The sequence below is a fragment of the Mauremys mutica genome, chromosome 12 (assembly GCF_020497125.1).
Source record: "Mauremys mutica isolate MM-2020 ecotype Southern chromosome 12, ASM2049712v1, whole genome shotgun sequence".
NCBI classification, from domain to species: Eukaryota; Metazoa; Chordata; order Testudines; family Geoemydidae; genus Mauremys; species Mauremys mutica.
The window spans coordinates 3,381,309-3,407,612 of record NC_059083.1 but is presented as its reverse complement, the minus strand read 5'-3'; the positions used below and the strand labels follow the sequence as shown (position 1 = coordinate 3,407,612).

General features: G+C 58.1%; 2 protein-coding genes across 2 annotated transcripts in view; one reads left to right on the top strand and one right to left on the bottom strand.

Annotated features, from left to right (window-relative positions):
- Positions 1-6,061, bottom strand: part of LOC123346413 (H-2 class I histocompatibility antigen, Q9 alpha chain-like) — a 36,181-nt gene extending 30,120 nt beyond the window's left edge. Inside the window, exon 1 of the mRNA XM_044983803.1 lies at positions 5,929-6,061. Within this exon, the coding sequence (XP_044839738.1) occupies positions 5,929-5,989 (61 nt within the window). The 5' untranslated portion in view covers positions 5,990-6,061. The remainder of the gene's footprint in view (positions 1-5,928) is intronic.
- The window catches only part of LOC123345793 (endothelial zinc finger protein induced by tumor necrosis factor alpha-like), a 1,203,704-nt gene that overhangs the window by 112,995 nt on the left and 1,064,405 nt on the right, over positions 1-26,304 (top strand). The gene's annotated exons all lie outside the window — the stretch shown is intronic.

The window sequence follows — 26,304 nt, the reverse complement described above, 5'->3', positions numbered from 1 at the left end:
CTTCTGTCCTCTTGGCCTGTCTCTGAGGTCTCCTTGTGGAGGTCTCGTCATCAGATTAAGCTCAGTGTGGTTAAGGCAGAGTTCCCAATCTTCCCCCCACGGCCTCCCTGCTACCCCCGTTCTCAATCGCTGTGGAAACACCAGCATCCAGCCCGTCACTCAGGCCCAGAACCTGGCGTCATCTTGGACTCACACCTCGCTCTAGGTCCTCCCATCCAGGTTACGTCCAAGTCTTGCTCACTCGTTCTGCAGAACATCGCTAAGATATGGCCCTTCCTATCCACCCCCTCAGCTGAAACTCTCATCCAGGCTCTCAGCATCTCGTGTCTCAACTGCTGCAACAGCCTTTCCTCTGGCCTAGACAAACGCAGTCTCACCCGCTGAGGTCCATTCACAACATGCTGAAAAGATCATCTTTCTAGCTCGCTGATCGATGTCACCTCTCTGCATCCCGCCACTGGCTCCTTCTCCATCACACCAAACAAACATCACCTGCCTGTCTTCAACCATGAGGCCCTTCGCGGCCTATCCCCATCCTCTCTCTCTCTACTGAAATGTCACCCCTCACCTCCGATCAGCCCATGATCCCAGCCTCCATCAGCCACTTGTTAAATCTGCAAACAAGCCCCTTTGCCCTGTGTCCCACGCTGCCCCTCACGCCTGCGAGGAGCTCCCCATAAACATCCATAAAATGACTTCGTTACCCTGCAAACCCTCCTCAACGCTCCCCTCTGCCAGGCTGCCTCAAAACCAGATAACGGTGAGGCCACTGGTGCGTCGAGCCCACGGCTCTCAGGCTGGCCAGTGCTGTCTCCTTGTTCCCTAGTAGTTCCCCACTGGTCTATATTCATCCCTGGTCTCATACTCAAATGGGACAGTCTGTGTATTCGGTGTCTGTGCAGCACCCGGCACAACAGGGACTGGGACAATGACTGAGGTTCCCGACACAAGACAATAACAAATAATGAGGATGAGGATGGTAGGGCAGGGAGCTTTACTTTTAAGTTGGCTTATTCTTCCCCCATTAGAAAAGCCAGTTCTATTGACCCTGTTTTTCCTGAAAGACCCTGTGGGCAGCTGGAGAATTGGAAGGGAGGACGTGAAACCCAAAAAACTGCAAGAGGGGAAGGAATTATTATTTCAAGTTGTGGTAGCAGATTAGCTTTAATCATGCTGGGGCTCCGCTGTACGGGGTGTTTTCCATGCCTCAAGCAGCTCACACTCTGCAGCCAGAGCCACACGTGGTTTTTGTTCTGATTTAACTATTTCAGTTGGGGGGGTGATTTGTTTGTTTCTTTCTCTCTTTTTACCGGAATAGTTAAATCAGCACAACCCCTCATGCGAGTGCAGTTACACCCGCACAGCCGGGCTTTACACAACCCCCCCGTGCGAGTGCAGTTACACCCACACAGCCAGGCTTTACGCCAGCAGAGCTTATTGCTGTAAATGTAGGGGAATCATCTGCCCCAGTGCAATTGTGTCCACACTGAGTGGTTGTACTGACTCAACTATGATGTTTCAAACTGTGTGAAAGTGGTACAAACACTGCGCGTAGACCAGCCCTAAAAAGTTTATTCCACCTGTTTAAACTTTGTTAACACCTTGGTCTTGTCTACACACAACTGTACAGTACTAGTCTAAGTTAAGGTGTCAGTTAAAATTGATTTAGTTAAACCAGTGCAAAAGGCTGTGTGGACACACCTATTCCAGTTTAAGAGTGGCTTTTTTCAGTTTAGCTGAACTTGGTTTGGCCTTGTCCACAGGTGGAGTCGCACCAGTATAATTACATGTAAACTGGTTCAGTTAAACTGGTGCAAAGTCCCATGTAGACACTCTTATTCCAATATAAGAGCAGCTTTTCTCAGTTAAGCTGCTATTCTACCAAAATAAGAAGGTCCACAATGAGGCATGCACTGATTTCTCTAAACCAGTGTAAAGTTTGAAGTGTAGCAAAGGTCCTACTTAACCAAAGCACCTGTCAAGCAGTAGGAAGAAAAGCCGTCCTTGGTGAAGATTCAACACCCTATGGCCCTTCAGCTGAGGACTGAGAATTCCCACTCCAGGTCTCTGGTGCTGCAAGGAGACCTCCAGCAAAACAGGGCAGACGAGAGCTAGAATAGAACAAGCAGGGAAAAAACCCTTTGGGGCCTTCGCTATTATTAGGAAGCAACAGAAAAGGACACAAACCCTATTTTCCCCCCTTGTCAGGTCACCTCTGTCACTCAGATGTGAAAACAAAAAAACCCACCCTCCTGAATGACAAAAGTTTTAATGGTGAAAAGTGCCCGTGTGGGCAGTGCTTCCTTAAGGGGAAGATGCTCTCCCGCCAACAAAGCTACTGCCCCTCATTGGGGGTACTTTATTTTTTTTGTCATCAGGAGAGCTCTCCCCCGGCAGCAGAGAGCAGCGACACTGCGTTCCCTACAACAGCCTGACTGTGCCGCTGTAAGGTTGCCTAGGGTGACCAGACAGCAAGTGTAAAAAAATCGGGATGGGGTGGGGGGGGGGGGGGTAACAGGCGCCTATATAAGACAAAGCCTTGAATATCGGACTGTCCCTATAAAATCCAGACCTCTGGTCACCCTAGGTGTGCAGTGTAGACACAGCCTCAGTGACGAGGGCCTGGCCAGGCACGGCTGGGAGTTGGTGCTGGATTCAATGTCATTAAACAAAGCCAGACACACTCTGATCCTCTCTGCGCACACCCCCAGCCCTACAGGCCCCGGGCCCAAGCTCTGTTAGGGAGATTCCCAAACCTGAGCCGGCTTTTGTAGGTGACAAATCTGAGGAACTGTCACAGATTGAAGTGTCACTAGAGGAGGTTTTGGAATTAATTGATAAACTCAACATTAACAAGTCACCCGGACCAGATGGCATTCACCCAAGAGTTCTGAAAGAACTCAAATGTGAAGTTGCGGAACTATTAACTAAGGTTTGTAACCTGTCCTTTAAATCGGCTTCGGTACCCAATGAGTGGAAGTTAGCTAATGTAACGCCAATATTTAAAAAGGGCTCTAGGGGTGATCCTGGCAATTACAGACCGGTAAGTCTAACGTCGGTACCGGGCAAATTAGTTGAAACAATAGTAAAGAATAAAATTGTCAGATACATAGAAAAACAAACTCTTGAGCAATAGTCAACATGGTTTCTGTAAAGGGAAATCGTGTCTTACTAATCTATTAGAGTTCTTTGAAGGGGTCAACAAACATGTGGACGAGGGGGATCCGGTGGACATAGTGTACTTAGATTTCCAGAAAGCCTTAGACAAGGTCCCTCACCAAAGGCTCTTACGTAAATTAAGCTGTCATGGGATAAAAGGGAAGGTCCTTTCATGGATTGAGAACTGGTTAAAGGACAGGGAGCAAAGGGTAGGAATTAATGGTAAATTCTCAGAATGGAGAGGGGTAACTAGTGGTGTTCCCCAAGGGTCAGTCCTCGGACCAATCCTATTCAATTTATTCATAAATGATCTGGAGAAAGGGGTAAACAGTGAGGTGGCAAAGTTTGCAGATGACACTAAACTACTCAAGATAGTTAAGACCAAAGCAGATTGTGAAGAACTTCAAAAAGATCTCACAAAACTAAGTGATTGGGCAACAAAATGGCAAAGGAAATTTAATGTGGATAAATGTAAAGTAATGCACATTGGAAAAAATAACCCCAACTATACATACAACATGATGGGGGCTAATTTAGCTACAACGAGTCAGGAAAAAGATCTTGGAGTTATCGTGGATAGTTCTCTGAAGATGTCCACGCAGTGTGCAGAGGCGGTCAAAAAAGCAAACAGGATGTTAGGAATCATTAAAAAGGGGATAGAGAATAAGACTGAGAATATATTATTGCCCTTATATAAATCCATGGTAGGCCCACATCTCGAATACTGTGTACAGATGTGGTCTCCTCACCTCAAAAAAGATATTCTAGCACTAGAAAAGGTTCAGAAAAGAGCAACTAAAATGATTAGGGGTTTAGAGAGGGTCCCATATGAGGAAAGATTAAAGAGGCTAGGACTCTTCAGTTTGGAAAAGAGGAGACTAAGGGGGGACATGATAGAGGTACATAAAATCATGAGTGATGTTGAGAAAGTGGATAAAGAAAAGTTATTTACTTATTCCCATAATACAAGAACTAGGGGTCACCAAATGAAATTAATAGGCAGCAGGTTTAAAACAAATAAAAGGAAGTTCTTCTTCACGCAGCGCACAGTCAACTTGTGGAACTCCTTACCTGAGGAGGTTGTGAAGGCTAGGACTATAACAATGTTTAAAAGGGGACTGGATAAATTCATGGTGGCTAAGTCCATAAATGGCTATTAGCCAGGATGGGTAAGAATGGTGTCCCTAGCCTCTGTTCGTCAGAGGATGGAGATGGATGGCAGGAGAGAGATCACTTGATCATTGCCTGTTAGGTTCACTCCCTCAGGGGCACCTGGCATTGGCCACTGTCGGTAGACAGATACTGGGCTAGATGGACCTTTGGTCTGACCCGGTACGGCCTTTCTTATGTTCTTAAGCTCTGTGCAGCTGGAGATACACCAGTGCTTGTGTGACGACACCCCCCCCCCCCTCCCCGCCCCAAAGACCTCCTGTCTCTTTGCTCCAGGAGCACCCACTGCACAGACCCCCACTTCCATTCCCGGCCCCTAATGTGACTCGACCCCATGGGGCCAGGCTACACTGGGGCCTAACCCTGGTTACATCAAACCAGCCTGGCACTGAGTGATGCACTTGAAACCACTTCAAACAAACCCCCAAACCCACCCCGCAGCCTCACCCAGCTGGCTACAGGCTGCGGAGCTCCTCGGGTCTGAGCTGCTGCCGCCCAGGGAACTCTGGGGCCAGGCTCAGGCCATGGGAGAGTCACGTCCACGCCAGGAAAAGCAGGACGTGCCCCTGCCCCTCTCCCCACACACCCCGTGGGGATCCCGAAGCTCCCACCCAGCAATCCCAGGAGATCCCAACAGCACAAAGGCAGCAGCTGGTCTGGGCTCTGCGACGGGCGCTCGCCCCCAAACTGAGCCCCGATCAACGCACAGATCCTGGGGCTCCACCTCTCCCCTGCCCTGGGCACATGGCTAGAGATTGGGATGGGGGGGGTGTCCCTAGGACGACACCTCTAAAGACACATCCTGTCTTACAGACCCATCGCTGCCCTGGGGGCGGCTGGCCTGGTGTGGACACAGCTCAGCCTCGGCCGCACCTAGCCAGGGCCAAGCCCCGCTCAGGAGATCTAGACACGGGTTAAACCAGCACCAAGAACCTGCTGGAAGGCATTAAAGGTCAGAGAGTCCAAGGAGCCTCCCCCACCCCCATGTCACTCTTGTCATAGGTGGTGGGGGTGAATTTACTCCCTATGACTAACCCCCTGGGCTCTGCAGACAGGGGTGTGGGGGGAAGCCCCATCTGCTGGGAAGGACCCAGCCTGGCAGCGCCTGGTGCGGGGGATCCCCACAGCCCCGGGGCAGGGCGGGCAGCGGGGACCTGCCAGCACAGCGGGACCCCAGACCCCAAATCCTGTTAGTCACCGATCGGCGTTATAATAATTACGGGGCCGGGATGGTCTCTGGAGTCTGGACCCTGACCAAGAAATGTGACCCTGAGCAAACAGAACTGACCCCCCCACCCCGCCTGTGAGCCCCACGGGCCGCTCGGGGTGCGCAGCGCCGGGCACAGGGGGCCACGGTCCTGGCTGGGGGCGAACCCGCGACACGCCAAGAACCAGCCCCGCCGGGAGCAAGCGCGGGGGGAGAGTATCCCGGGCGGGCACCGACCGGACCCCCCGCCTCCGGTCCGAACGCGGAGCCCCGCGCTGCTCCCCCCCCCTGCCCCGCCCGGTCGGACCCCCCCCCCCATGTCCGGTCCGGTCCGAACCGCAGAGCCCCGCGCTGCTGACCCCCCATGTCCGGTCAGACCCCCCCGTACTCACTGGCGTAGCCCCCCTGGATGGCCGCAGCCCCCAGCAGCACCAGCAGCGGCAGCAGCGCCATGGCCCGGTCCGTGCCCCGCTCAGTCCCTCGCCGCCAGCCGAACCCCGAGACCAGCTGCGCTCTGAGCCCGGCGCCCGCTGCCCGCTACTTATACTGCGCCCCGCCCCCCGGCACGGATTGGCCGAGAGGGGAACGTGCCCGCCAATAGCCGCGCGCAGGCCCGTCTGCGTCACCGGTCGCTGGGCAGAACCCGGCCGGGCAGGTTGGACCCGGGAAAGCGAAAGTCTGAGCAGGGATGAGCGCAGCGGGGAACCCCGGGCAAAGCCCCGCCCCCACCCCTAGGCCCCGCCCCCTGGTCAGAGCACCCCGGACAGTGCCCCGCCCCCACCCCTAGGCCCCGCCCCCTGGGCAGAGCACCCCGGACCGTGCCCCGCCCCCTGGGCCATGAATCCCGGGCAATACCCCACCCCGAGGCCCCACCCCCTGGGCTCACCCCCTCTCTGCCTTTCCCAGCTCTCAGGGCGCTCTTGTGTCCCGATTTCAAACTTTTCTCCACAACCCCCAGGGCTGGAAACGTCCCTTTGACTAACACCAGCCGAGAGTCTCCCCCGCTCACGTTACTCCAGGAGCTGGGGCTTTACAGAAACACCAACAATAGCAAGACTCACACTAGAGTCACGAGAGGGGGCAGCCCTGGCCGTAGGATGCTGGCACCAGCCTGGGAACAGCCAGTGTCCGGCCTCAGCCTTGCTACCATTGCTGGGCAGGAGTGTGGCCCAGCTGAGAACTGGGCCCCAGGGCTTCAGGTACCAGCACAGCAATTAACTAACAACGAATTAATTATCTGCCCATCACCAGCGTCGCCTCTAGAGATTTTTTTTTCTTTAAATTTATTCTAAGACCAGAAGGCACCATTGGCTCATCTCGTCTGACGTCCTGCAGCACCCAGGCCGGAAAACTTCCAGGTACCTCAGTCTGCAGCCCAAGAACGTGTCTGTCGTGCTGGGAACATCAGGCACTTTATTAATGTAAACACCACAGCCCCCCTTTGCGGTGAGAGACAACACAACAATCCCCAGCGCGTCTAGAGCATCACTGCCCCCATTGCATGGGTGGGGAGGGGCACAAGGATGACATCGTCATCATCTGGACCCATGGAAAAGAAGCCCTTGAGGAATTCCACCAGGATTTCAACAATTTCCATCCCACCATCAACCTCAGCCTGGACCAGTCCACACAAGAGATCCACTTCCTGGACACTACAGTGCTAATAAGCGATGGTCACATAAACACCACCCTATACCGGAAAGCTACTGACCGCTATACTTACCTACACACCTCCAGCTTCCATCCAGGACACACCACACGATCCATTGTTTACAGCCAAGCTTTAAGATACAACTGCATTTGCTCCAGTCCCTCAGACAGAGACAAACACCTACAAGATCTCTATCAAGCGTTCTTACAACTACAATACTCACCTGCTGAAGTGAAAAAACAGATTGACAGAGCCAGAAGGGTACCCAGAAGCCACCTACTACAGGACAGACCCAACAAAGAAAGTAACAGAACGACACTAGCCATTACCTTCAGCCCCCAGCTAAAACTTCTCAGTCCTCACTTACAGACAGACCCCCAACCTGAAGGAAATACTCACCAGCAACCACACACCACAGAACAAAAACACTAACCCAGGAACCAATCCTTGCAACAAAGCCCGATGCCAACTCTGTCCACATATCTATTCAGGGGATACCATCATAGGACCTAATCACATCAGCCACGCCATCAGGGGCTCGTTCACCTGCATATCTACCAATGTGATCTATGCCATCATGTGCCAGCAATGCCCCTCTGCCATGTACATTGGCCAAACCGGACAGTCTCTGTGCAAAAGAATAAATGGACACAAATCGGACGTCAAGAATCATAACATTCAAAAATCAGTCGGAGAACATTTCAACCTCTCTGGTCACTCAATTACAGACCTAAAAGTCGCAATACTCCAACAAAAAAACAGACTCCAACAAGAAACTGCAGAAGTGGAATTAGTTTGCAAACTGGACACCATTAGATTAGGCTTGAATAAAGACTGGGAGTGGATGGGTCATTACACAAAGTAAAAACTATTTCCCCATGCTAATTTCCCCCCTACTGTTACTCACACCTTCCTGTCAACTGGGCCATCTTGATTATCACTACAAAAGTTTTTTTTCTCCTGCTGATAAAAGCCCACCTTAATTGATTACTCTCGTTATAGTTAGTATGGCAACACCCATTTTTCATGTCCTCTGTGTATATATATCTTCCTACTGTATTTTCCACTGCATGCATCCAATGAAGTGGGTTTTAGACCATGAAAGTTTATGCTCAAATAAATGTGTTAGTCTCTAAGGTGCCACAAGGACGCCTGTTCTTTTTACAAAGAGGAAAGTGACTGGTTTGCTATGTGACAACAGCAAAGATGGGAACAAAATCTAGGAGTCCTGGCTCCCAGCTCTAACCTCCTGGACCCACTCCCCTCCCAGAGCTGCAATAGAACCCAGGAGTCCTGGCTCCCAGCCCCCTTGCTCTAACCACCAGCTCCCACTCCCCTCCCCGAGCTGGGAGAGAACCCAGGAGTCCTGGCTCCCAGTCCCTGCTCTCAGGGCGGGCAGATAACAGTGACCCAGCCCCTGGGTTTTCTCTGTCTTTATAAGCACTGGGCTGTTTACATCATTTCTGGGAACTATTTTGGGTCGGTCTCCTCCCCTTGGGCGGGCAGCTCTGGGCCGTGTGAAGTTTGCCCCGGGCTGCAGCACAGTCACTGTGGGCGTTGGGATCGGTGGGGATCGGATCCTGCCGTGGGCCGTCTCTCCTGATCTGGGGAGCCAGGCTAAGGGGAGCTGCCCCCATCTGGGACCTCACCCCACTTGGGCGGGTCAGTGCGGGGCGTTCACAGGGGCTGAGCCCCAATGCAGCTTCCTGTTTCCCGGCTCCCAGAGCTATCAGTGGATCCCCCACTTGCTTTCGGTTTCTGCTCTATCACAACAGGGCAGTTTGGAGAAAGACCAGCATCTCCTCCCCGCCCCCCCCCCCGCCCCCGCCATGCACCACACGCCTCTCGCCCCCCTTCCATGCACACCCCCTCGCTCCACCATGCACACCTCTCGCCCCCCCACCATGCACTTCACACCTCTCACACACACACACCCCCTGCCAGGCACACCTCTCGCTCCCCACGGTCTTGCTCAGAGCCTCCCCCACGCTGGCTGGGGGTGACGGTCTCTCACAAGCCAGTGACTCCCACACTATCTGTCTCCCGGGGGTGGCTCTGAGTTGCTGGCACCGACTCTACACGCAGGACATTTCTGTCCACGTTCTGGGCCAGGCAGACATTTTGTGTGTCTGACGTGCGTGAGCAAACCCAAGATGGCCGCCCCGATGGGACTCCCCCTTTCGTCTGACGATCGCCCCAATCAGTCTGTCCCAGGCAGCGGATTAGCAGCTCTGGGCTGTGGGGCAGCCCCCCAGTGCCGTTACAGAGTCTTGCCCTACGGCCCACGTTTTCAAAATGGCCTCCACGGCTGGACGTTTACATTATTAGGTGCCCAGCTGGAGACACCCAGGCCCTGACCCCCACCATTGTGGGTGCCCAGCACCCCGCAACATCAGCCTTGGGGGGGGCTCAAATTGTGCACCCAGAATAGGAGGCACCCAGAATCCCTCACCCTAGGGGCCTCCCGGCACAGAAAGGGGCTCAGCACCCCCCCGCTCTCCAGGGGGCCCCCACCACCATTGGGGATCTAGGAGGGTGGGGAAGCCCTGGATCGGGTTCCCTAGGGAGGGGGTGGAAGCTCCAGAGGCTCAGAGGACAGGACATGTCCGGGTGGGTTTCTTTGGGAATCTGGAGTAGGAAAAAACCCTCCCTGAAGCCGAGACGTGGGCTAAGGGGGTGAGGTGGGGGTGGATCCAGGACAGTCCCAGGTTCCCCCAGCCAGGCCAGTAATTCACAGTTACCAAGCTGGGAAAGCAGGCTCCTTACCGGCCTCTGAGCCACGCTGGGGTGGGGGCTGTGATCACCCTCAGAGCAGTGCAGAGAGCACCAGAGCCCTCCAGGGAGGGGGTGTCCTGTATTCCCAGCCCCCTGTCCGCAGGGTGAGCTCCCCCCACTCTGGGGTTCATTGCTTTCCTGCCATTTCTGTGGTTCCTGTCACCCCCAAGGGCCTCACAGACTGTGCACAGCACATGCAGCCCCGTGGAGATGCAGCCACCTCTGGGGAAGAGCGCATCAGCCAGACACACAGGGGAAATGTCGGCCAAGGGCTGTGGAGCAAACCCCTGCTCTTATGGAAAGTGCCCCATGAGGCCTTTAACCTATACCCATCAGACAGGCCTCGGGGTTTAAGGGCTCCCCCAAGACCCCCCACATGATGACCTGCCAGGAGCTCCGTCCAAGGGGGAGGAAGGGGGGATTCCCCCCTCCAGTGCCCATGTGTCACCCTGATACTCTCAGCCCCGAATTGTCCCCCCAGCTGCTGTGAATACACATCACTGCCTGACCCCAGCAGGGGCCCAGCACCCATTTAAACAGACGGCCCTGTCTTCAGCGCTGCTGTCTCTCCCCCCGCCTCTGTGGGGCTGATACGGGGAGCCCAGGAGCAAAGATACAGGCTGAGCCGGGGGGATTTCATCCAAGCTCCTCTCTCTGGCTCACCCTGCCAGGCCTTTTCTCCGTCAGTCTCGGCTCAGGTCCCCCTTCCCCTGGAATGCCGTGGGGAGACCACGTCTGGCTCTGGGCCGGGGGTCCTGTCCCCCATTCACCAGGGGACACTCTGTGTTTGTGGGAAACTGTAGCCTGGGCACCAAACTGACCTCCCGGCCCCAGCTCAGCCTCTCTCTGCTCCTGGGCTCCCCAAGCCCAGCTAGTGGGGGGATCCCCTGGGTGCCGTTAATTACCCCGGGACCAGCCCGGCTCCAGCACTGCCCACATCAGTGATCCCGTCCCAGGGCCAGGTCCCCGCGCCCCCAGGGGACAGAGGTTCCCAGGCTGGGTCACACTCTCAGGGGATTTCCCAGCCAGGGGATTTCCTCTCCCTGCCACCCCGGATCCCAGCTCCTCCCCAGCTGCAGCTGAGTCTGTGCTGAGCCTGCAGTGCCCCTGCAGCCCAGGGAGGGAACATTGCTGCCTCCTCACATGATTTCCCAGAAGCGGCATCGTCCGACTCACTGGGGCTGGGATTAGACAGTGCAGCGTTTCCTTGTTCTCTGCCAGCACGGGGCTTTCCCTGCACCCGGCTGAAGAGCTCAGCTGGCAGCCAGGCCGGAGCGGGGCACAGGCAGCCGCAGGGCTGGGGCTGAACGGCCGGTCAGGCCGGTCCCAAGGGGAGTTTGCAAAGTGACCCAGCCCTGCCCTAATCAGTTCCACGCGGTGCCTGAGCCATGCAGCATCGGTGTGTGCCACACACGCACCCTTCTGGGGTCACTGCCCCGTGTGAGCTGGGGTTAGCCACAGAGAATGGCCTATACACGGCCTGGCACGAGCCAGTAACCCGAATGGGGTCGCTCCTCCCTAGTCTAACTGGGATTAACCACCCAGATGCAATCGGATTAGGATTAGCTGGGGCTGGGATCTCTTCACCCTGCACAGAGACAGACTAGCTGGGTTTGGGCACCTCCTGGTCTGCTGTGTATCACGAGTGTGTCTGTGCTATTCTGGTCTGACTGTGTGGGGTACAAGTTATAATCAATGTTACCGAACCTCCCACTAGTGGGAAACAAAGGGATTTACCCTCCTTCCCACCAGCATGACGGACATAGGGGGGGGGGGGAAGCAACGGTGCCTGCCCGCTCCAGCAGTGACCGGGCGATGGAGGCGGTGAAACATGAAACTAAAACCAACTGTTTTCTAGTTACAAATGTAAATAAACAGAAGAGTTTCCCTGCGGTGTTTGTCTAAGTGCTGCAGCCTTGCTGCTGTGCGGGTCATGAAAAGGGTGGTGCACAGTTCAAACTTCCCGTTCTGGTGATTTCTTAAGGAACAGGCGTTCATAGTCCGAACACAAACGCTCATGATTTAACTGGGAACAGAAACAAAATCCCTGTTTGTTGGTGTTTCAAACAATATTTTTTTCCTGAAGACTTCCTAGTTCAAACGGATCTTATGATTAAAATAAATAAACGTTCTATTGTCGTTATTATTCTTGTTATTTACGTATTTTCCTTTTTTTTACACAGTAACTACTATGAAATTATATGGGGGGGAGGGGCGCAATTTTATATTCTTGCCTTGGGCGCAAAAATAGCTAGTTACGGCTCTGGGTCCGAGCCCAAGGACCAGCTCAGTGACTATCAAGGGAGATTAACACTCAGTCCCCTCTGGTTACCTGTATCCCCTCGACCGGCCAGACAGCGCGCTGCCTCTCTGGTTAGTGATTAGGGGTAGGAAATCCGCTCAGGGTCTCTCCCTCTTCCTCTCCCCTCTCCAATAGTGATGTAACCCCCCCAGAGTCTGTCCCGTCCCCCTCGCATGGCTGCGCTACGCACAGATTCTGCACCAATGTAACGCTGGAGTTCTGAACTGTAAAGTTAATTGGTGGCTTCCCTAGTGTGGACACAGTTATAGTAACACTGCTGAGTTGGTACATTTGCCAAACAAGCTAACCCAACAGAACCCCTTTCACACTGACGTGCCTGGGTCCTTATTAAGGAGTGGTGCATTGATTTAACCAGATCAAGTTTAAAAAACTCAGCTAGTTAAACTGATACAAAACTTGGGTTCAGCCCAGCTCTAATTCTCAGATACGGGTCCAGTGCTGCCAGCGCTGGCTATTTTATTGCAAATCTCACAGTATTTGGTATTTTCCCAAGAGCCCCAGCTCCTGGAGTCATGGGATGATGTGAGAATTTCAGCTTTACAAAATGTAGATTTCTGGCCCCCACAGTTGAGGGGAAAAGCTTGGAAATGTGACAGCCAGAGGTTCCAAACCCAGAAGGCAAATTAAATAAACTCCCCACTTCTGTGATTCAAAGTCTCGGGATTTTTGAGCCAATGCTCTGACTTTTGGAGGGTGTAAGGGGCACCTGCCATCTGCACACGCCCCTGGCTGCTAGGTTCAGCTCTGCAAGTGCCCCTGCCCCAGCTGGGCCCTCAAGACGTGGACCGAGGCTTTTATACATTGAACAGCCCCCCCCCCCACACACACACAGACCCGAGCCCGCCCTTCCCCCAGCCCCTTGGCGTGGGGCAGACTCCATGTGAGTGTCTCAGCCCCACGGCCAGGCCCTTCACCCCCAGGGCACGGCCACCCTCCATTGCCTCCCTGGGACCAGGCCCTCACCGTCCCACTGCAGCGCCTCTCCCAGCCCCACACAGCTCCTGGCCGGCTGGGAAACACCCCCAGCTCCCTGCCCTGGAGCTCTCCTGCTCTGTTCCCTCGGCCCGTTCACTCCTGCTCCCCTTGGGAGCCTGTTCTCAGGGCCAGGGGCTCGTTAGCTAATTAGCTGCCAGAGTCAGGCCCAGCTCCACGAAGGGATTTAGGCTCCTCCCTTCCATTGCAATCCCTGGGGGAGCCGAGCCGTGGTCCCTGGCAGCCGGCTAGGTGGGGCTGGTTCTCCCCAGAGAAGCCGTCACAGATAGACCAGGCCTGACTCCCCTAACGGCTCAGCCAGCCCGGGAACGGCGCCTGACCGGGATCTGGGAATGATCTGGAGCTGGCCGGGCTCTGAGCTAAAATCCCCTCCGGTGTCGCCCTTTCCCCTCCAATGCACCACGACGCACAGACAATCCCCCCCGGTCTGGGGCCTCCCCCTTTCCCCGGGCTGGGAAGGAGAATTGTTGCCCCGAGTCTTTGCCTGAGCCAGGGGACCTCAGGGGCGGTTCAAACCCCACAGCCGCCAATCGTCCCCTGAGGTACCGGAGTCAGATCCCTCCCCGTCGCCGTCAGTAACACGCCGCCCGTCCGGGGTGAGCGGAGCTTCCCCCTCTATGGCCATCACAACTGGCGGGTTGGCGACGGACGCGACTTGTTCCATGTTTGAGATTCACCTGGTTCCTGACGGGACGGACAGGCCGTTATTTCCCGGATTCCCCAGCCGTCTCCTCCCCTAGGCCGAGGTGTCCGTGCGCCATGGACAGAACCCGGCTGTTCCCGCTGCTGTGTGGAAAATACCCAACCCGGCAACTGCTGCCCACTGGCCTCCTGCCCCCGGCACGGGCAGCGCCAGCTACTGCTGACAGGCTGCAGCCTGGGAGCGCCTGAGCCCGCCCGACAGGAGACCCGAGCAGGGGCTGGAATGGGGCATCCCCTTCCCCCAGGGGAGGGGAGAGCTGGGACGTTGGGTCTCAAACCCGGAGCTTCACAGGGCTCCCAGGCGCCTTTTCAGTCTCCCCGAGCTGCTCACGGCCCGCAGCGTAATTATTGGTATGGCCAGAGCAGTACTTTGATAAGTGAAAAGTAATGAACATCGGACAACATCATCCCAGCTATCCCCCTGCAGAATGAGGGGGTCTAAATTAGCTGTTACCACTCAAGAAAGATCTTGGAGTCATTGTGGAGAGTTCTCTGAAATCATCCACTCAATGTGTAGCGACAGCCAAAAAAGTGACCAGGATGTTGGGAATCATTAGGAAAGTGACAGATAACAAAATAGAAAGTATCATACTGTCTCTATATAAATCCATGGGACGCCACACCTTGAATACCGTGTGCAGATGTGGTCACCCCATCTCAAAAAAGATAAATTGGACTTGGAAAAGGTTCAGAAAAGGGCAACAAAACTGACTAGGGGTCTGGAACAGCTGCCATATGAGGAGAGATTAATAAGACTGGGACTTTTCAGCTTGGAAAAGAGACGGCTAAGGGGGGATATGACAGAGGTCTGTAAAATCATGACTGGTGTGAAGAAAGTAAATAAGGAAGTGTTATTTACTCCTTCTCATAACACAAGAACCAGGGGTCAGCCAATGAAATGAACAGGCAGCAGGTTTAAAACAAACAGAAGGAAGTATTTCTTCACACAACGCACAGTCAGTCTGTGGAACTCCTTCCCAGAGGCTGTTGTGACGGCCAAGACTATAGCAGGGTTCAAAAAAGAACTAGATAACTTCATGGAGGATAGGTCCATCAATGGCTAGTAGCCAGGCTGGGCAGGGATGGTGTCCCTAGCCCAGGGGTGGCTCCAGGCCCCAGCATGCCAAGCGTGTGTTTGGGGCGGCATGCCGCAGGGGGTCCACCAGAGCTGCCTGCCGCCCTCCCAGCGACCGGCAGAGTGCCCCCCGCGGCATGCCGCCCTGCTTGGCGTGGCGAAATGTCTAGAGCCACCCCTGCCCTAGCCTCTGTTTGCCAGAAGCTGGGAATAGCTGACAGGGGATGGATCACTGGATGATTCCCTGTACTGTTCATTCCCTCTGGGGCACCTGGCACCGGACACTGTTGGCAGACAGGATACTGGGCTGGATGGACGTTTGGTTTGACCCTGTGTGGCCGTTCTTACGTTATGTTCTTATGTTACCTGGAACCCCAGACTGTGCCCCTGTAGTGCTGGTCAGGCCTGCACAGACCCCAACCGAGACCAGGGCCCCATCGCACCAGGCACTGCACAGACCCCTCATTGAGCCGTGTGCTGTATGCACAGATGGGGAAACTGAGGCACTGAGCGATTCAGTGACCTGCCCAAGGTTGCACACAGAGTCTGTGGCAGAGCCAGGCAGTGAACTCAGGAGCCCTGAGCCCCAGGCCTGTAGCTTCACCACAGATCATACCGTTCCTGGGCCACATTTGCAGAAAGGCTCCTGTAGCCTAGCGGGGAGGCGCTGTAGAACCGAAAGCCTCCAGGGCTCGTGCGTGGCTGGGCTGGGCTGAGGGGAGCCGGGGTCTGAGCCCAGACGGCAGGTCCCATCCAGCAGCTGAGTCTGACCGTCCCAGGGAGAAGGTTCCTGCTCTGCACTGCGGTGCCGCTGGGGCAGTTCCCCCCCGGGGCAGGCGCTGCGGGCGAGGGGCACCAGGGTGACCCAGGCCAATGGCTCCCTATCCCCATCGGCCTGGTCCCCCCCTTGCCCGGCACCTTGTACTGCCAGTGGTACCCCTGCAGCCTGGGCATCGACACCCCCAGACAGCATTTCCCCCCCGCTCTGCCCTGGCCAGCAGCAGCAGGGCGACGGTGGGTGAACCAGGCCCTGTGTGATGGCTGGGTGGGATCAGAGACACCAGGTTCCCCCGTCTCCCTGGGAGTCCGGCCAGAGACCCCCGCCCCTGGATATGGCGGGACGGCCGGGAGGCTGCAGCTCGGCCTGAAAGCAGCAACTGAGGCAGGCTCAGCGCCGTGGGGGGAGGGGAGGTTTGTGACCATATGATTCGTGTCAGCAGCTACAGAGCGGGGCCTAGTGGGTCAGAGTGGGGGGGCTGGGAGCCAGGACTCCTGGGTTCTGTCCCCAGGTTTGCTGCTGAGTCAGTGTGTGACCACAGAATCAGCTCCCTTTCCCCTCTGTGCACTGGGGACAAAGCTCCCCCTGCCCCCGGCTGGGACCCCCAGCGCTGATTGTGCACCCAGCACCTCTGGGGGAGGCAGGGCCAGATGGGCAGAGGCCAGAGCAGCCCTCTGTGCACAGAGCCGGCTGGGTTTGCGATGCCTCCCCGGCCACAACAATCGGCCCGTCAGGCTGTGCCCTGCGCCCGCTGCGGGATGTTCACTGGCGATCCCCGCCCTGGCTGTCAATCATTTGGTGTCAGTGTCACGGCATGGGGGGGGGTGGTGCCAGGGAAACAGCCTCCCCCCACCCCCAGTCCATAGCACCCCACAGGCCCGTCGGCGTTTCCATCCCAGCCATCACGTGCTCCCCAGGTGTGATGGAGCAGGGACTGTCTGTGTGCTTGGTAGGCAGAGACAGGTATGCAGCTGTAACATGAGCCTGACCTGGGGGAGGGGAGGTCTCACCTCTGGCTGTAGCTAGACAAAGGGAGGGGGGAAGTGGAATCAGTCTTCGGTTGGGAGCTGGGAGGTGGGTTCCAGGGGATCCTAGGCTGGGATCCAAGCACCCTGAACCCCCCAGAAAGGCCAGATTGAGGGGTCCTGGCTCTGAACCCAAGCTGGGCTGTATCCTGTGTTCCTGTTGTTCAATAAACCTTCTGTTTTACTCGCTGGCTGAGAGTCACTATGAGACCAGGAAGAGGGGTGCAGGGCCGGACTCCCCCACACTCCGTGACAACTGGTGGTAGCGGTGGGATCGGCGGCACCCCGTGGACGGCGCTTCCTGCAGTAAGTGACTGGGGAGCAGTAAAACGAAGGGGCGATTCACCCCTGGGCGAGTGTGGCCAGAGAGAAGGACTTTGCAGTAACAGGGTCCCCCAGGGGATCGCAGCGAGCAGTCCCAGGGGCGGAGGAGTCTGCAGCTCGACCCTGGCAGAGAGGTGGTGACCTCAAGGACTGGCACACTAGGGGTCCCCCTGGAACCCGTGGGGAGCGGCGAGCACCCCGGCCTGCGAGCGGCCAGCAGGAAGATGTATGCCCAGCAGCGCAAGTGTGAGCTGGTGGAGCAATGTAAGCAGAGGGGGCTGCACTATGGGAAGCTCACCAAGGCCCAGCTGATTGCCCGGCTGGAGGAGAGAGATCAAGTCAATGAACCGGACCCGGTCTCTGAGGGAAGCAGCCCGGCAGATGCAGCGCAGACACCAGTGTCTGTACCCACTGGGAGTGGTCAGCCGGCTGCTGAGGGCATCCCGAGACCTCCCACCCCTAGGCCTAGGGGAAGGGGGAGGAGGAGCCCAGCTACCGAGGGCACCGTGACCCCCCCGGCCAGCAGAGGATCGTCCCGGCGACGCTCGGCCTCCGTGGAACTCAGGCGGCTGGAGTTGGAGAGAGAGATCAAACGGATGGAGATGGAGATGGAGGAGCGTAAGGAGCTGAGGGCATATGAGGAAAGACAAAGCCAGCGTGAATACGAGGCGAGAGAGAAGGAGAAGCAGCGTGAATACGAGGCGAGAGAGAAGGAGGAGCAGCGCAGACATGAGCTGGCCATGGCCCAGCTGAAAAGCAGGGAGGCCCCGGCTGCGGTGAGTGAGGGGGGGCCCAAGCCTACAAAGAGCTTCGATACGAACTTCCTGGCCCCGCGTAAGGAGGGGGAGGACATAGACACCTTCCTGACGGCCTTTGAGAATGCCTGCGAGCTGCACCAGGTTGACCCTGCAGACAGGATCCGGCGCCTCACCCCCTTACTGGACTCCACCGCCGTGGAGGTGTACAGCCGAATGAGAGGGGAGGAGGCGCGGGACTACAACCTGTTCAAAGAGGCCCTGCTCCGCGAGTTTGGGCTGACCCCGGAGATGTACCGGAAGACGTTCCGGAGTCAACATAAGACCCGGGAGGGCACCTACCTGCAACTGGTCAACCGGGCGCAGGGGTATGCCCGCAAGTGGACAGCCGGGGCCCAAACCAGAGAGGACCTGCTTGACCTATTCGTACTGGAGCACCTGTATGCGCAGTGCCCATCCGACCTGAAGCGATGGTTGATGGACCAGAAGCCGGAGAACCCGCAGCATGCCGGCCAGCTGGCCGACCAATATGTGGACAGTCGGGCAGGGGATGGCAGGGAGGAGTCTCGAGGGGGCAGGTCTGCCTCAACGCAGAGAGAGAGTCACCACGGGACGTCCCAGCGGGGCCCTATGGAGAACCCCCACCAAAGGGGAACGTCCAGCGTCAGATCCACCCGACCCCCTCGAGGGGACCCACGAGACATGGGCTGCTTTCACTGTGGCCAACAAGGCCACATACGGGCCCAGTGCCCCAAGCTCAGAGACAGACCGAGCAGACCCAACCCGCCGAGGGTTGACTGGGTACAGACCCAATCGGAGGAGGGGCAACATGCCCAAGAGAGGGGGGCTGGCAGCGTCCCACCTGGGGAGGAGGGAGGAGGGCCCCAGGTCAGCGCCCCTGGGGGGCTGGATGCTCCGGACACAAGGTTCTGCTACAGGGTGGCCATGGGGCTGCCCCTCCGGAAACAGTGCCTGGTTCCCCTGGAGGTGGATGGGAAGAAGGTCACTGGGTACTGGGACACAGGCGCAGAGGTGACGCTGGCCCGGCCCGAGGTGGTGGGCCTAAATCGGATGGTGCCTGATACCTACCTGTCCCTGATGGGCGTGAGCGGGACCCCATTCAAGGTGCCCGTGGCGAGGGTGCACCTGAAGTGGGGGGACAAGGAGGGCCCCAAGGATGTGGGAGTGCACTCCCATTTGCCCACAGAGGTGCTAATGGGGGGGGACCTCGAGACCTGGCCTGGCAATACCCGGGGTACCCTGATTGTGACCCGTAGTCAGAGTCGGCGCAGGGCTCTGCACCCTGACAACGGGGAAAGTACTCTGCCCGAGTGCCTGGTGGGGAGGGAATGCCCAGAGACACGACCCAGAGAGGCTGCGGCCTCAGACCCAGCCGGTGAGAGAGAGCAGGGCCCCATCCCTGTCCCAGCTACTGAGTTCCAGGCCGAGGTGCAGAAGGATCCCTCCTTGCAGAAGCCCAGGGACCGGGCTGACCTCAATGCAGCGCAGACCATGAGGAGAGGTTGCAAGGAGAGGTTCCTGTGGGAGAAAGGGTTCCTGTACCGGGAATGGACTCCCCCCGGGGAGGTGGAGTCATGGGGGATTAGGAGGCAGCTGGTGGTTCCTCAGAAGTTTCGCCACAAGCTGCTGTACCTGGCCCATGACATCCCCCTCGCAGGGCACCAGGGAATCCGGCGCACCAGGCAGAGGCTGCTACAGAACTTTTACTGGCCTGGGGTCTTTACCCATGTCCGGCAGTACTGCCAATCCTGTGACCCCTGCCAGCGGGTGGGGAAGGCCCGGGACAAGGGGAAAGCAGCTCTGAGGCCTTTGCCCATCATAGAAGAGCCTTTCCAGAAGGTGGCCATGGACATGGTGGGGCCTCTCAGCAAGGCGACCCGGTCAGGAAAGAAATACATTCTGGTGGTGGTAGATTTCGCCACTCGATACCCCGAGGCGGTGGCCTTGTCCTCTACCGAAGCAGCCACCGTGGCGGATGCGCTGATGACTATTTTCAGCTGGGTGGGGTTCCCCCAGGAAGTCTTAACGGACCAGGGGTCCAACTTCATGTCGGAGCTGCTCCAGTCCCTGTGGGAGAAATGTGGGGTCCGACCCAGCTGGGCCTCAGCGTATCACCCCCAGACCAACGGGCTGGTGGAGAGGTTCAACGGGACGCTAAAGATGATGCTAAAAACATTCATGCACCAGCACCCACAGGACTGGGACAAGTACTTACCTCACCTGCTGTTTGCGTACAGGGAGGTACCCCAGGAGTCTACTGGGTTCTCGCCTTTCGAACTGTTATATGGAAGGCGGGTAAGGGGGCCCCTGGACCTGCTGAGAGACGAATGGGAGGGGAAGGCCGCTCCCGATGGCGAGTCAGTGGTGGAGTATGTCCTGACCTTCCGGGAAAGGCTTACCGAGCTCATGGGCCTGGCCAGGGAGAATCTGGCCCGAGCCCAGAGGAAGCAGAAGGTCTGGTACGACCGCACGGCGCGGGCCCGCGCCTTCGCCACCGGGGACCAAGTGATGGTTCTCATCCCCGTGAGGAAAAACAAACTCCAGGCTGCCTGGGAAGGGCCCTTCAAGGTTGTCCAGCAACTGAATGAGGTAAACTATGTGGTGGAGCTGTCGAACCGGGCGCACCACCGCCGGGTGTACCATGTGAATATGATGAAGCCATATTATGACCGGGGGAATATGGTGTTGGCCGTGTGTGGCCACTGGGAGGAGCCGGGGGATGACCCTCTAGTGGATCTATTCCCAGGGACAAAGGCTGGTTTCCCCCTGGAGGCGATTCCCCTCTCAGATCAGCTGACCCCGGCTCAGCATGCTGAGATCAGAGGGGTGCTGCAACTGTACCGACCGTTGTTTTCCAACCAGCCTGGGCGCACTAATTTGACTGTCCACCGGGTGGAGACTGGGGCGCACACCCCGATACGCTGCTCCCCTTTTCGGGTTACCGGGAAGACTGCCCAGGACCTGGAAAGGGAGGTCAGGGACATGCTGGCTTTAGGGGTGATCCAGCCGTCCGCCAGCCCCTGGGCCTCCCCAGTGGTGCTGGTCCCCAAGAAGGACGGGTCGATCCGGTTCTGCGTGGACTATCGGAAGCTTAATGCCATCACCGTATCTGATGCCTACCCCATGCCCAGGCCTGATGAGCTCCTAGACAAGCTAGGAGGCGCTCGGTACCTCACCACCATGGATCTTACAAAGGGCTACTGGCAAGTGCCGCTGGACGCAGATGCCCGGCTGAAATCGGCCTTCATCACTCCCCTGGGGCTCTATGAGTTTCTGACCCTGCCCTTCGGCCTCAAGGGAGCGCCGGCCACCTTCCAGCGCCTGGTGGATCAGCTATTGAGGGGGATGGAGAGCTTTGCTGTGGCGTATATTGATGACATCTGCGTCTTCAGCCAGACCTGGGAGGACCACGTGTCCCAGGTTAGACAAGTGCTGGACCGACTCCGGGAGGCGGGGTTAACCGTCAAGGCTGAGAAGTGCAAGGTGGGGATGGCGGAAGTATCTTACCTGGGCCATTGGGTGGGGAGCGGCTGCCTAAAGCCGGAACCGGCCAAGGTGGAGGCGATCAGAGACTGGCCCGCTCCCCAGACCAAAAAGCAGGTCCAGGCCTTTATCGGGATGGCGGGGTACTATCGGAGGTTCGTGCCCCACTTTAGTGCCATAGCCGCCCCCATCACTGAGCTGTGCAAGAAGGGGAAGCCAGACAAGGTGGTCTGGACCGAGCAGTGCCAGGAGGCTCTCCAGGCACTGAAGGAGGCTCTGCTCAAAGGCCCAGTTCTGGCAAACCCAAACTTTGACAAGCCCTTTATGGTGTTTACCGACGCCTCAGACATGGGCCTGGGGGCGGTGTTGATGCAGGAGGATGAAAAGGGGGAGAGACACCCCATCGTGTACCTGAGCAAGAAGTTGCTACCCCGGGAGCAGAACTACGCGGCCATCGAGAAGAAATGCCTGGCCATGGTGTGGGCCCTGAAGAAACTGGAGCCATATCTCTTTGGGCGCCACTTCACTGTGTACACCGACCACTCTCCCCTGACCTGGCTGCACCAGATGAAAGGAGCCAACGCCAAGCTCCTGAGGTGGAGCCTGCTCCTGCAGGACTATGACATGGACGTGGTCCACGTGAAGGGAAGCGCCAACCTGATAGCGGACGCGCTGTCCCGGAGAGGGGGCCCTGAACTTCCCCGGGTCACTGGGCAGAGTGACCCCGCTCAGTTCCCCTCTTCCTGGTCTCACAGTGACTCTCAGCCAGCGAGTAAAACAGAAGGTTTATTGAACAACAGGAACCCAGGATACAGCCCAGCTTGGGTTCAGAGCCAGGACCCCTCAATCTGGCCTTTCTGGGGGGTTCAGGGTGCTTGGATCCCAGCCTAGGATCCCCTGGAACCCACCTCCCAGCTCCCAACCGAAGACTGATTCCACTTCCCCCCTCCCTTTGTCTAGCTACAGCCAGAGGTGAGACCTCCCCTCCCGCAGGTCAGGCTCATGTTACAGCTGCATACCTGTCTCTGCCTACCAAGCACAGAGACAGTCCCTGCTCTCACCTACCAAGCACACAGACAGCCCCTGCTCCATCACACCAGGACCTTGGCTGCGCCAGCCCTGCCCTGTGTTATCCTGGCACGAGCAGATTCCTGTCTCTGCACCTGGCCCCCTTCCAGCCAAGCGGTGACCCAGCCCAGGGCCGGATCGCGGTGCCGGTGCTGACGGTCTGGGCCTGGGGCCTGGCCCTGCACTCGGAGCTGGCAGTGAGTAAAGCCGGCAGTGTCTAGCCTGGCTGGTTGCACAGACGCACTGAGAACATGACTCCAGCAGTAACGCTGCCTGAATAGGCAGAGAGCCTGACCTCGTCGCTGGGGGGTGGAGGATCTTCCCTGAGAGTGATGGACTCAGCGACACTGCCTGAGTCTGCAGAGAGCCTGAATCCATCGCTCCAAGACGGAGAAGCTGCCCTGAGGGTGACCAATGATGCCTGAGTGTGCAGAGAGCCTGAGCCAATTGCTATGAGATGGGGCAGCTGCCCAGAGTGTGATTGATGCAGCGACGCTGACTGGGTCTGCAGAGAGCCTGAGCCCAATGCTGGGGGTTGGGGGGAGCTGCCCTGAGTGTAACTGGGGTTACAGGCGAAGGAAGGATTATCCCATTTTACAGAGGGGGACCTGAGGCTCACAGGCTGGGATTGTCAGAGGAGCCCAAGGGGCTTAGGCACCCCCTGCCCACTGAGTTTATCTCAGCCAGATAAATTCAATGATTGGCCCAGGCAGGAACCGAACCCAGCACTCCAGAGCCATAGCCATACACCTGCCAGCCGCTCAGACACTCCCTGTGGGGCAGGGGCACAGCAGCCATGGGGGTGAGGGGCTTTGCCTGTATTCGGAGCCCCCCCCCCCACTGGGCAGATGCTGCAGCTCCTGTTGGCAGAGCCGAGTGAGCCACAGGGTAACTTCAGCTCCCTGCTGGCTGATACACAGGGGAGAGCCGGGAACGTGCCCTGGTGTGTGTGTGGGGGTGAGATCCAGGTGTGCATGGGGCTGGGTGGGGCTGGCTGGAAAGTCCCATCTCATGGCAGCGTCAGGGCTCAGCTCAGAGCAGGGAACATCCTTACGGAGTGTGGGGCACCCCACAGGTCAGCTGTGCCCCTCAGTGCAACAAAAACCTGATGGCAACTCTGGGAGCAATAAAAAAACAGGAGTACTTGTGGCACCTTAAAGACTAACAAATTTATTGTAGCATGAGCTTTCGTGAGCTAAAGCTCACTTCTTCGGATGCATAGCATGGAACACACAGACAGGAGATATTTATACATACAGAGAACATGAAAAGGTGGAAGTATGCATACCAATGGGAGCAATGGGGCAGGGGCTGGGACCACAGAGATTCCCAGCCTGGACGGAGGGGAGATCAGGGAGGCACAGAGCCAGGAGAGAACCCAGGAGTCCTGGCTCCCAGCCCCCCCTGCTCTAACCACCAGCCCCCACTCCCCTCCCAGAGCTGGGAGAGAACCCAGGAGTCCTGGCTCCCAGCCCCCCCCCCCCCGCTCTAACCACCAGCCCCCACTCCCCTCCCAGAGCTGGGAGAGAACCCAGGAGTCTTGGCTCCCAGCCCCCCTGCTCTAACCCACTAGCCCCCCCTTCCCGCCCCGAGCTGGGAGAGAACCCAGGAGTCCTGGCTCCCAGCCCCGGCTCTCAGGAAGGCTGGCAGGGCTCCAGCTCCGTGGGCGGTGCCCAGATCCCTGGCGAGGCCTTTGCCCCGCACACGCTGCGCTGCCCTGTGCCCGGTTCCATGGCCGCTCTCTGGCTGCTGGGTGACTCACGGGAAAGTCCCTCAGTGCCCGGGCTGGAGCTGGCACCTCGCCCAGCTCGGTGCCCGAGGCTCCACCGCCCCCTGCCGGCCACACGCCGCGCACACCAGGATCTCGGCTGGTTTCCGAGAAATCACCCGGGCGCGGGGGACGGTTGGAGCCGGTCACGAGGGCGGAAGGAGTGTGACCCCGTGACCCCCGCTGGGGGGGGGGCAAATAGCCCAAGTTTATAGGGCCAGGCCTGCGATTTGGGGCTTCCACCCCCCCAAGCCCGAGTTTTCACACTTGCTGTCTGGTCACCTGCCCCTGCCTGCCACGGGCCCACACGACCCACTGCGGGGTGATCCTATGGGAGCCGCTGGGAGAGAGACAGAGCGCCCCCCACTGGGCAGCGTGGGCCATGCAGCCATCTCAGGCCCTCAGCCCCATGGCACAGACCACACCCGACCCCTAGTGTGTTACCCGCCTGCAGGGACCCCCGGACCCCCGCCCCACCCACACGCCTGGTCCGTTCCCTGGGCCATGCGCCCTGTTTATCCCTGCTGTAAATCCAGCCGCCGCTGTGGGGCATTCGGGAGGGGGGAATCCGGCTAGACAGGCTGGTTATTGGGGCTGCAGGGGTGAGGGGGTACCAGGGTAGATGGGCCCCTGGGTCTAACCCGGGGCAGCAGGGAGGGGGAGACTAACTGAGACAGACCCAGTGGCGCGCGCGTGTGTGTATATATCTATCTATCTCAGACTGGATGGGCCCAGGGTCTGATGCAGGGACACCGGGGCAGACGGGCCTCTGGCTCTGACCCAGGGCAGCAGGGCAGGTGCGGGGACACCGGGGCAGACGGGCCCCTGGGTCAGACCTGGCACAACCAGTACCCTGCCCTGCCAGCAGGGGACGACGGCGAAGGAGCAGCGGCGTCTCAGCGGGTCTATGAAGGTGAAGAGGGTTTCCCGTCAGTCGACGCACTGCGGGTGTGGCTGGTCCTGGCCAGGGCCGGCTCCAAGTTTTTTGCCGTCCCAAGCAAAATAATTTCCCCGTGTACCCCCGCCTCAACCCCACCTCCACCTCATTCCAATCCCTTCCCCACATCTCTGGCCCTGCCTCCTCCCCGGCTGCTCTGCATTTCTCCTCCTACCCCTCCCAGGCAAGCTCGGGAGAGCAGGCGGCAGTGGAGTGGAGGTGAGCTGGGGGGGAGCAGTTCCTCTGCCTCCCCAGGGTTACTCCCTGCGGCCCTCCCCCCCCACCTCCACCGCCACAGCTGGCCTCCGCTCAGGGCCAGCTCCAGGCTTTTTGTGCCCCAAGCAAAGAGAAGAAGCCGGAGTTCTGCCCCTTGGAAAGTGCTGCCCCAAGCACATGCTTGGAGCGCCGGGCCCTGGGCAGGAGCCGGACACGCAGGGGGAGGTCAGAGCTTTTCCCGGCCCCACATTGGCTGGGGGAAGGGAGGCGCCCGCGGGCGGCAGCACTCGGTGGCAGGGGACGGGCTCAGAGCGGCAGAGCCGGGGACCGGGGCCCGGACCGCTCAGCACCCAGAGTTAAGGCGCTGGGAGAGACCGACAGTGACAGCCACGGGGGGGACAGCAGGTTCTCAACGTCTCTCCCCTCGCTGGGAGCTCGCCGAGGCCTTGTCTCTCCTTACACCCCAACCAGTGACCAGTACCAGCTGCAGCCGGGAACCCCCATCTCTGCGGGCCGGGGAGCGGTGGGGGCTCCCAGTGCCCGGGGGCTGTTCCCAACCAACATCGAGATTTACCGTCACCGTATGGTGTGTCCCACGGTAACGTGCCCCAGTGCTCCCTGGGACCGGCCCAGCGAGAGGCCCTGCGGCTGGCTGGACTCCCCGGCAGTGAGAGCCGCTCCGCCCCCACGTGTGACCGGGTACCAGCGGCGGCTGTGTCTGCTCCGAGTTCACCTGGCGGGGTGGGGGGGAAGCACCGTTCACACCCACCCTGATGAAGTGGAGCTGGAGCGATCCAGGGGAGGGGGACACTAGCAGGGAGCAGAGCCAGAGCCCACCTCTGACTGGGACGAGGGTTTGGGGGCTGATTCCTGC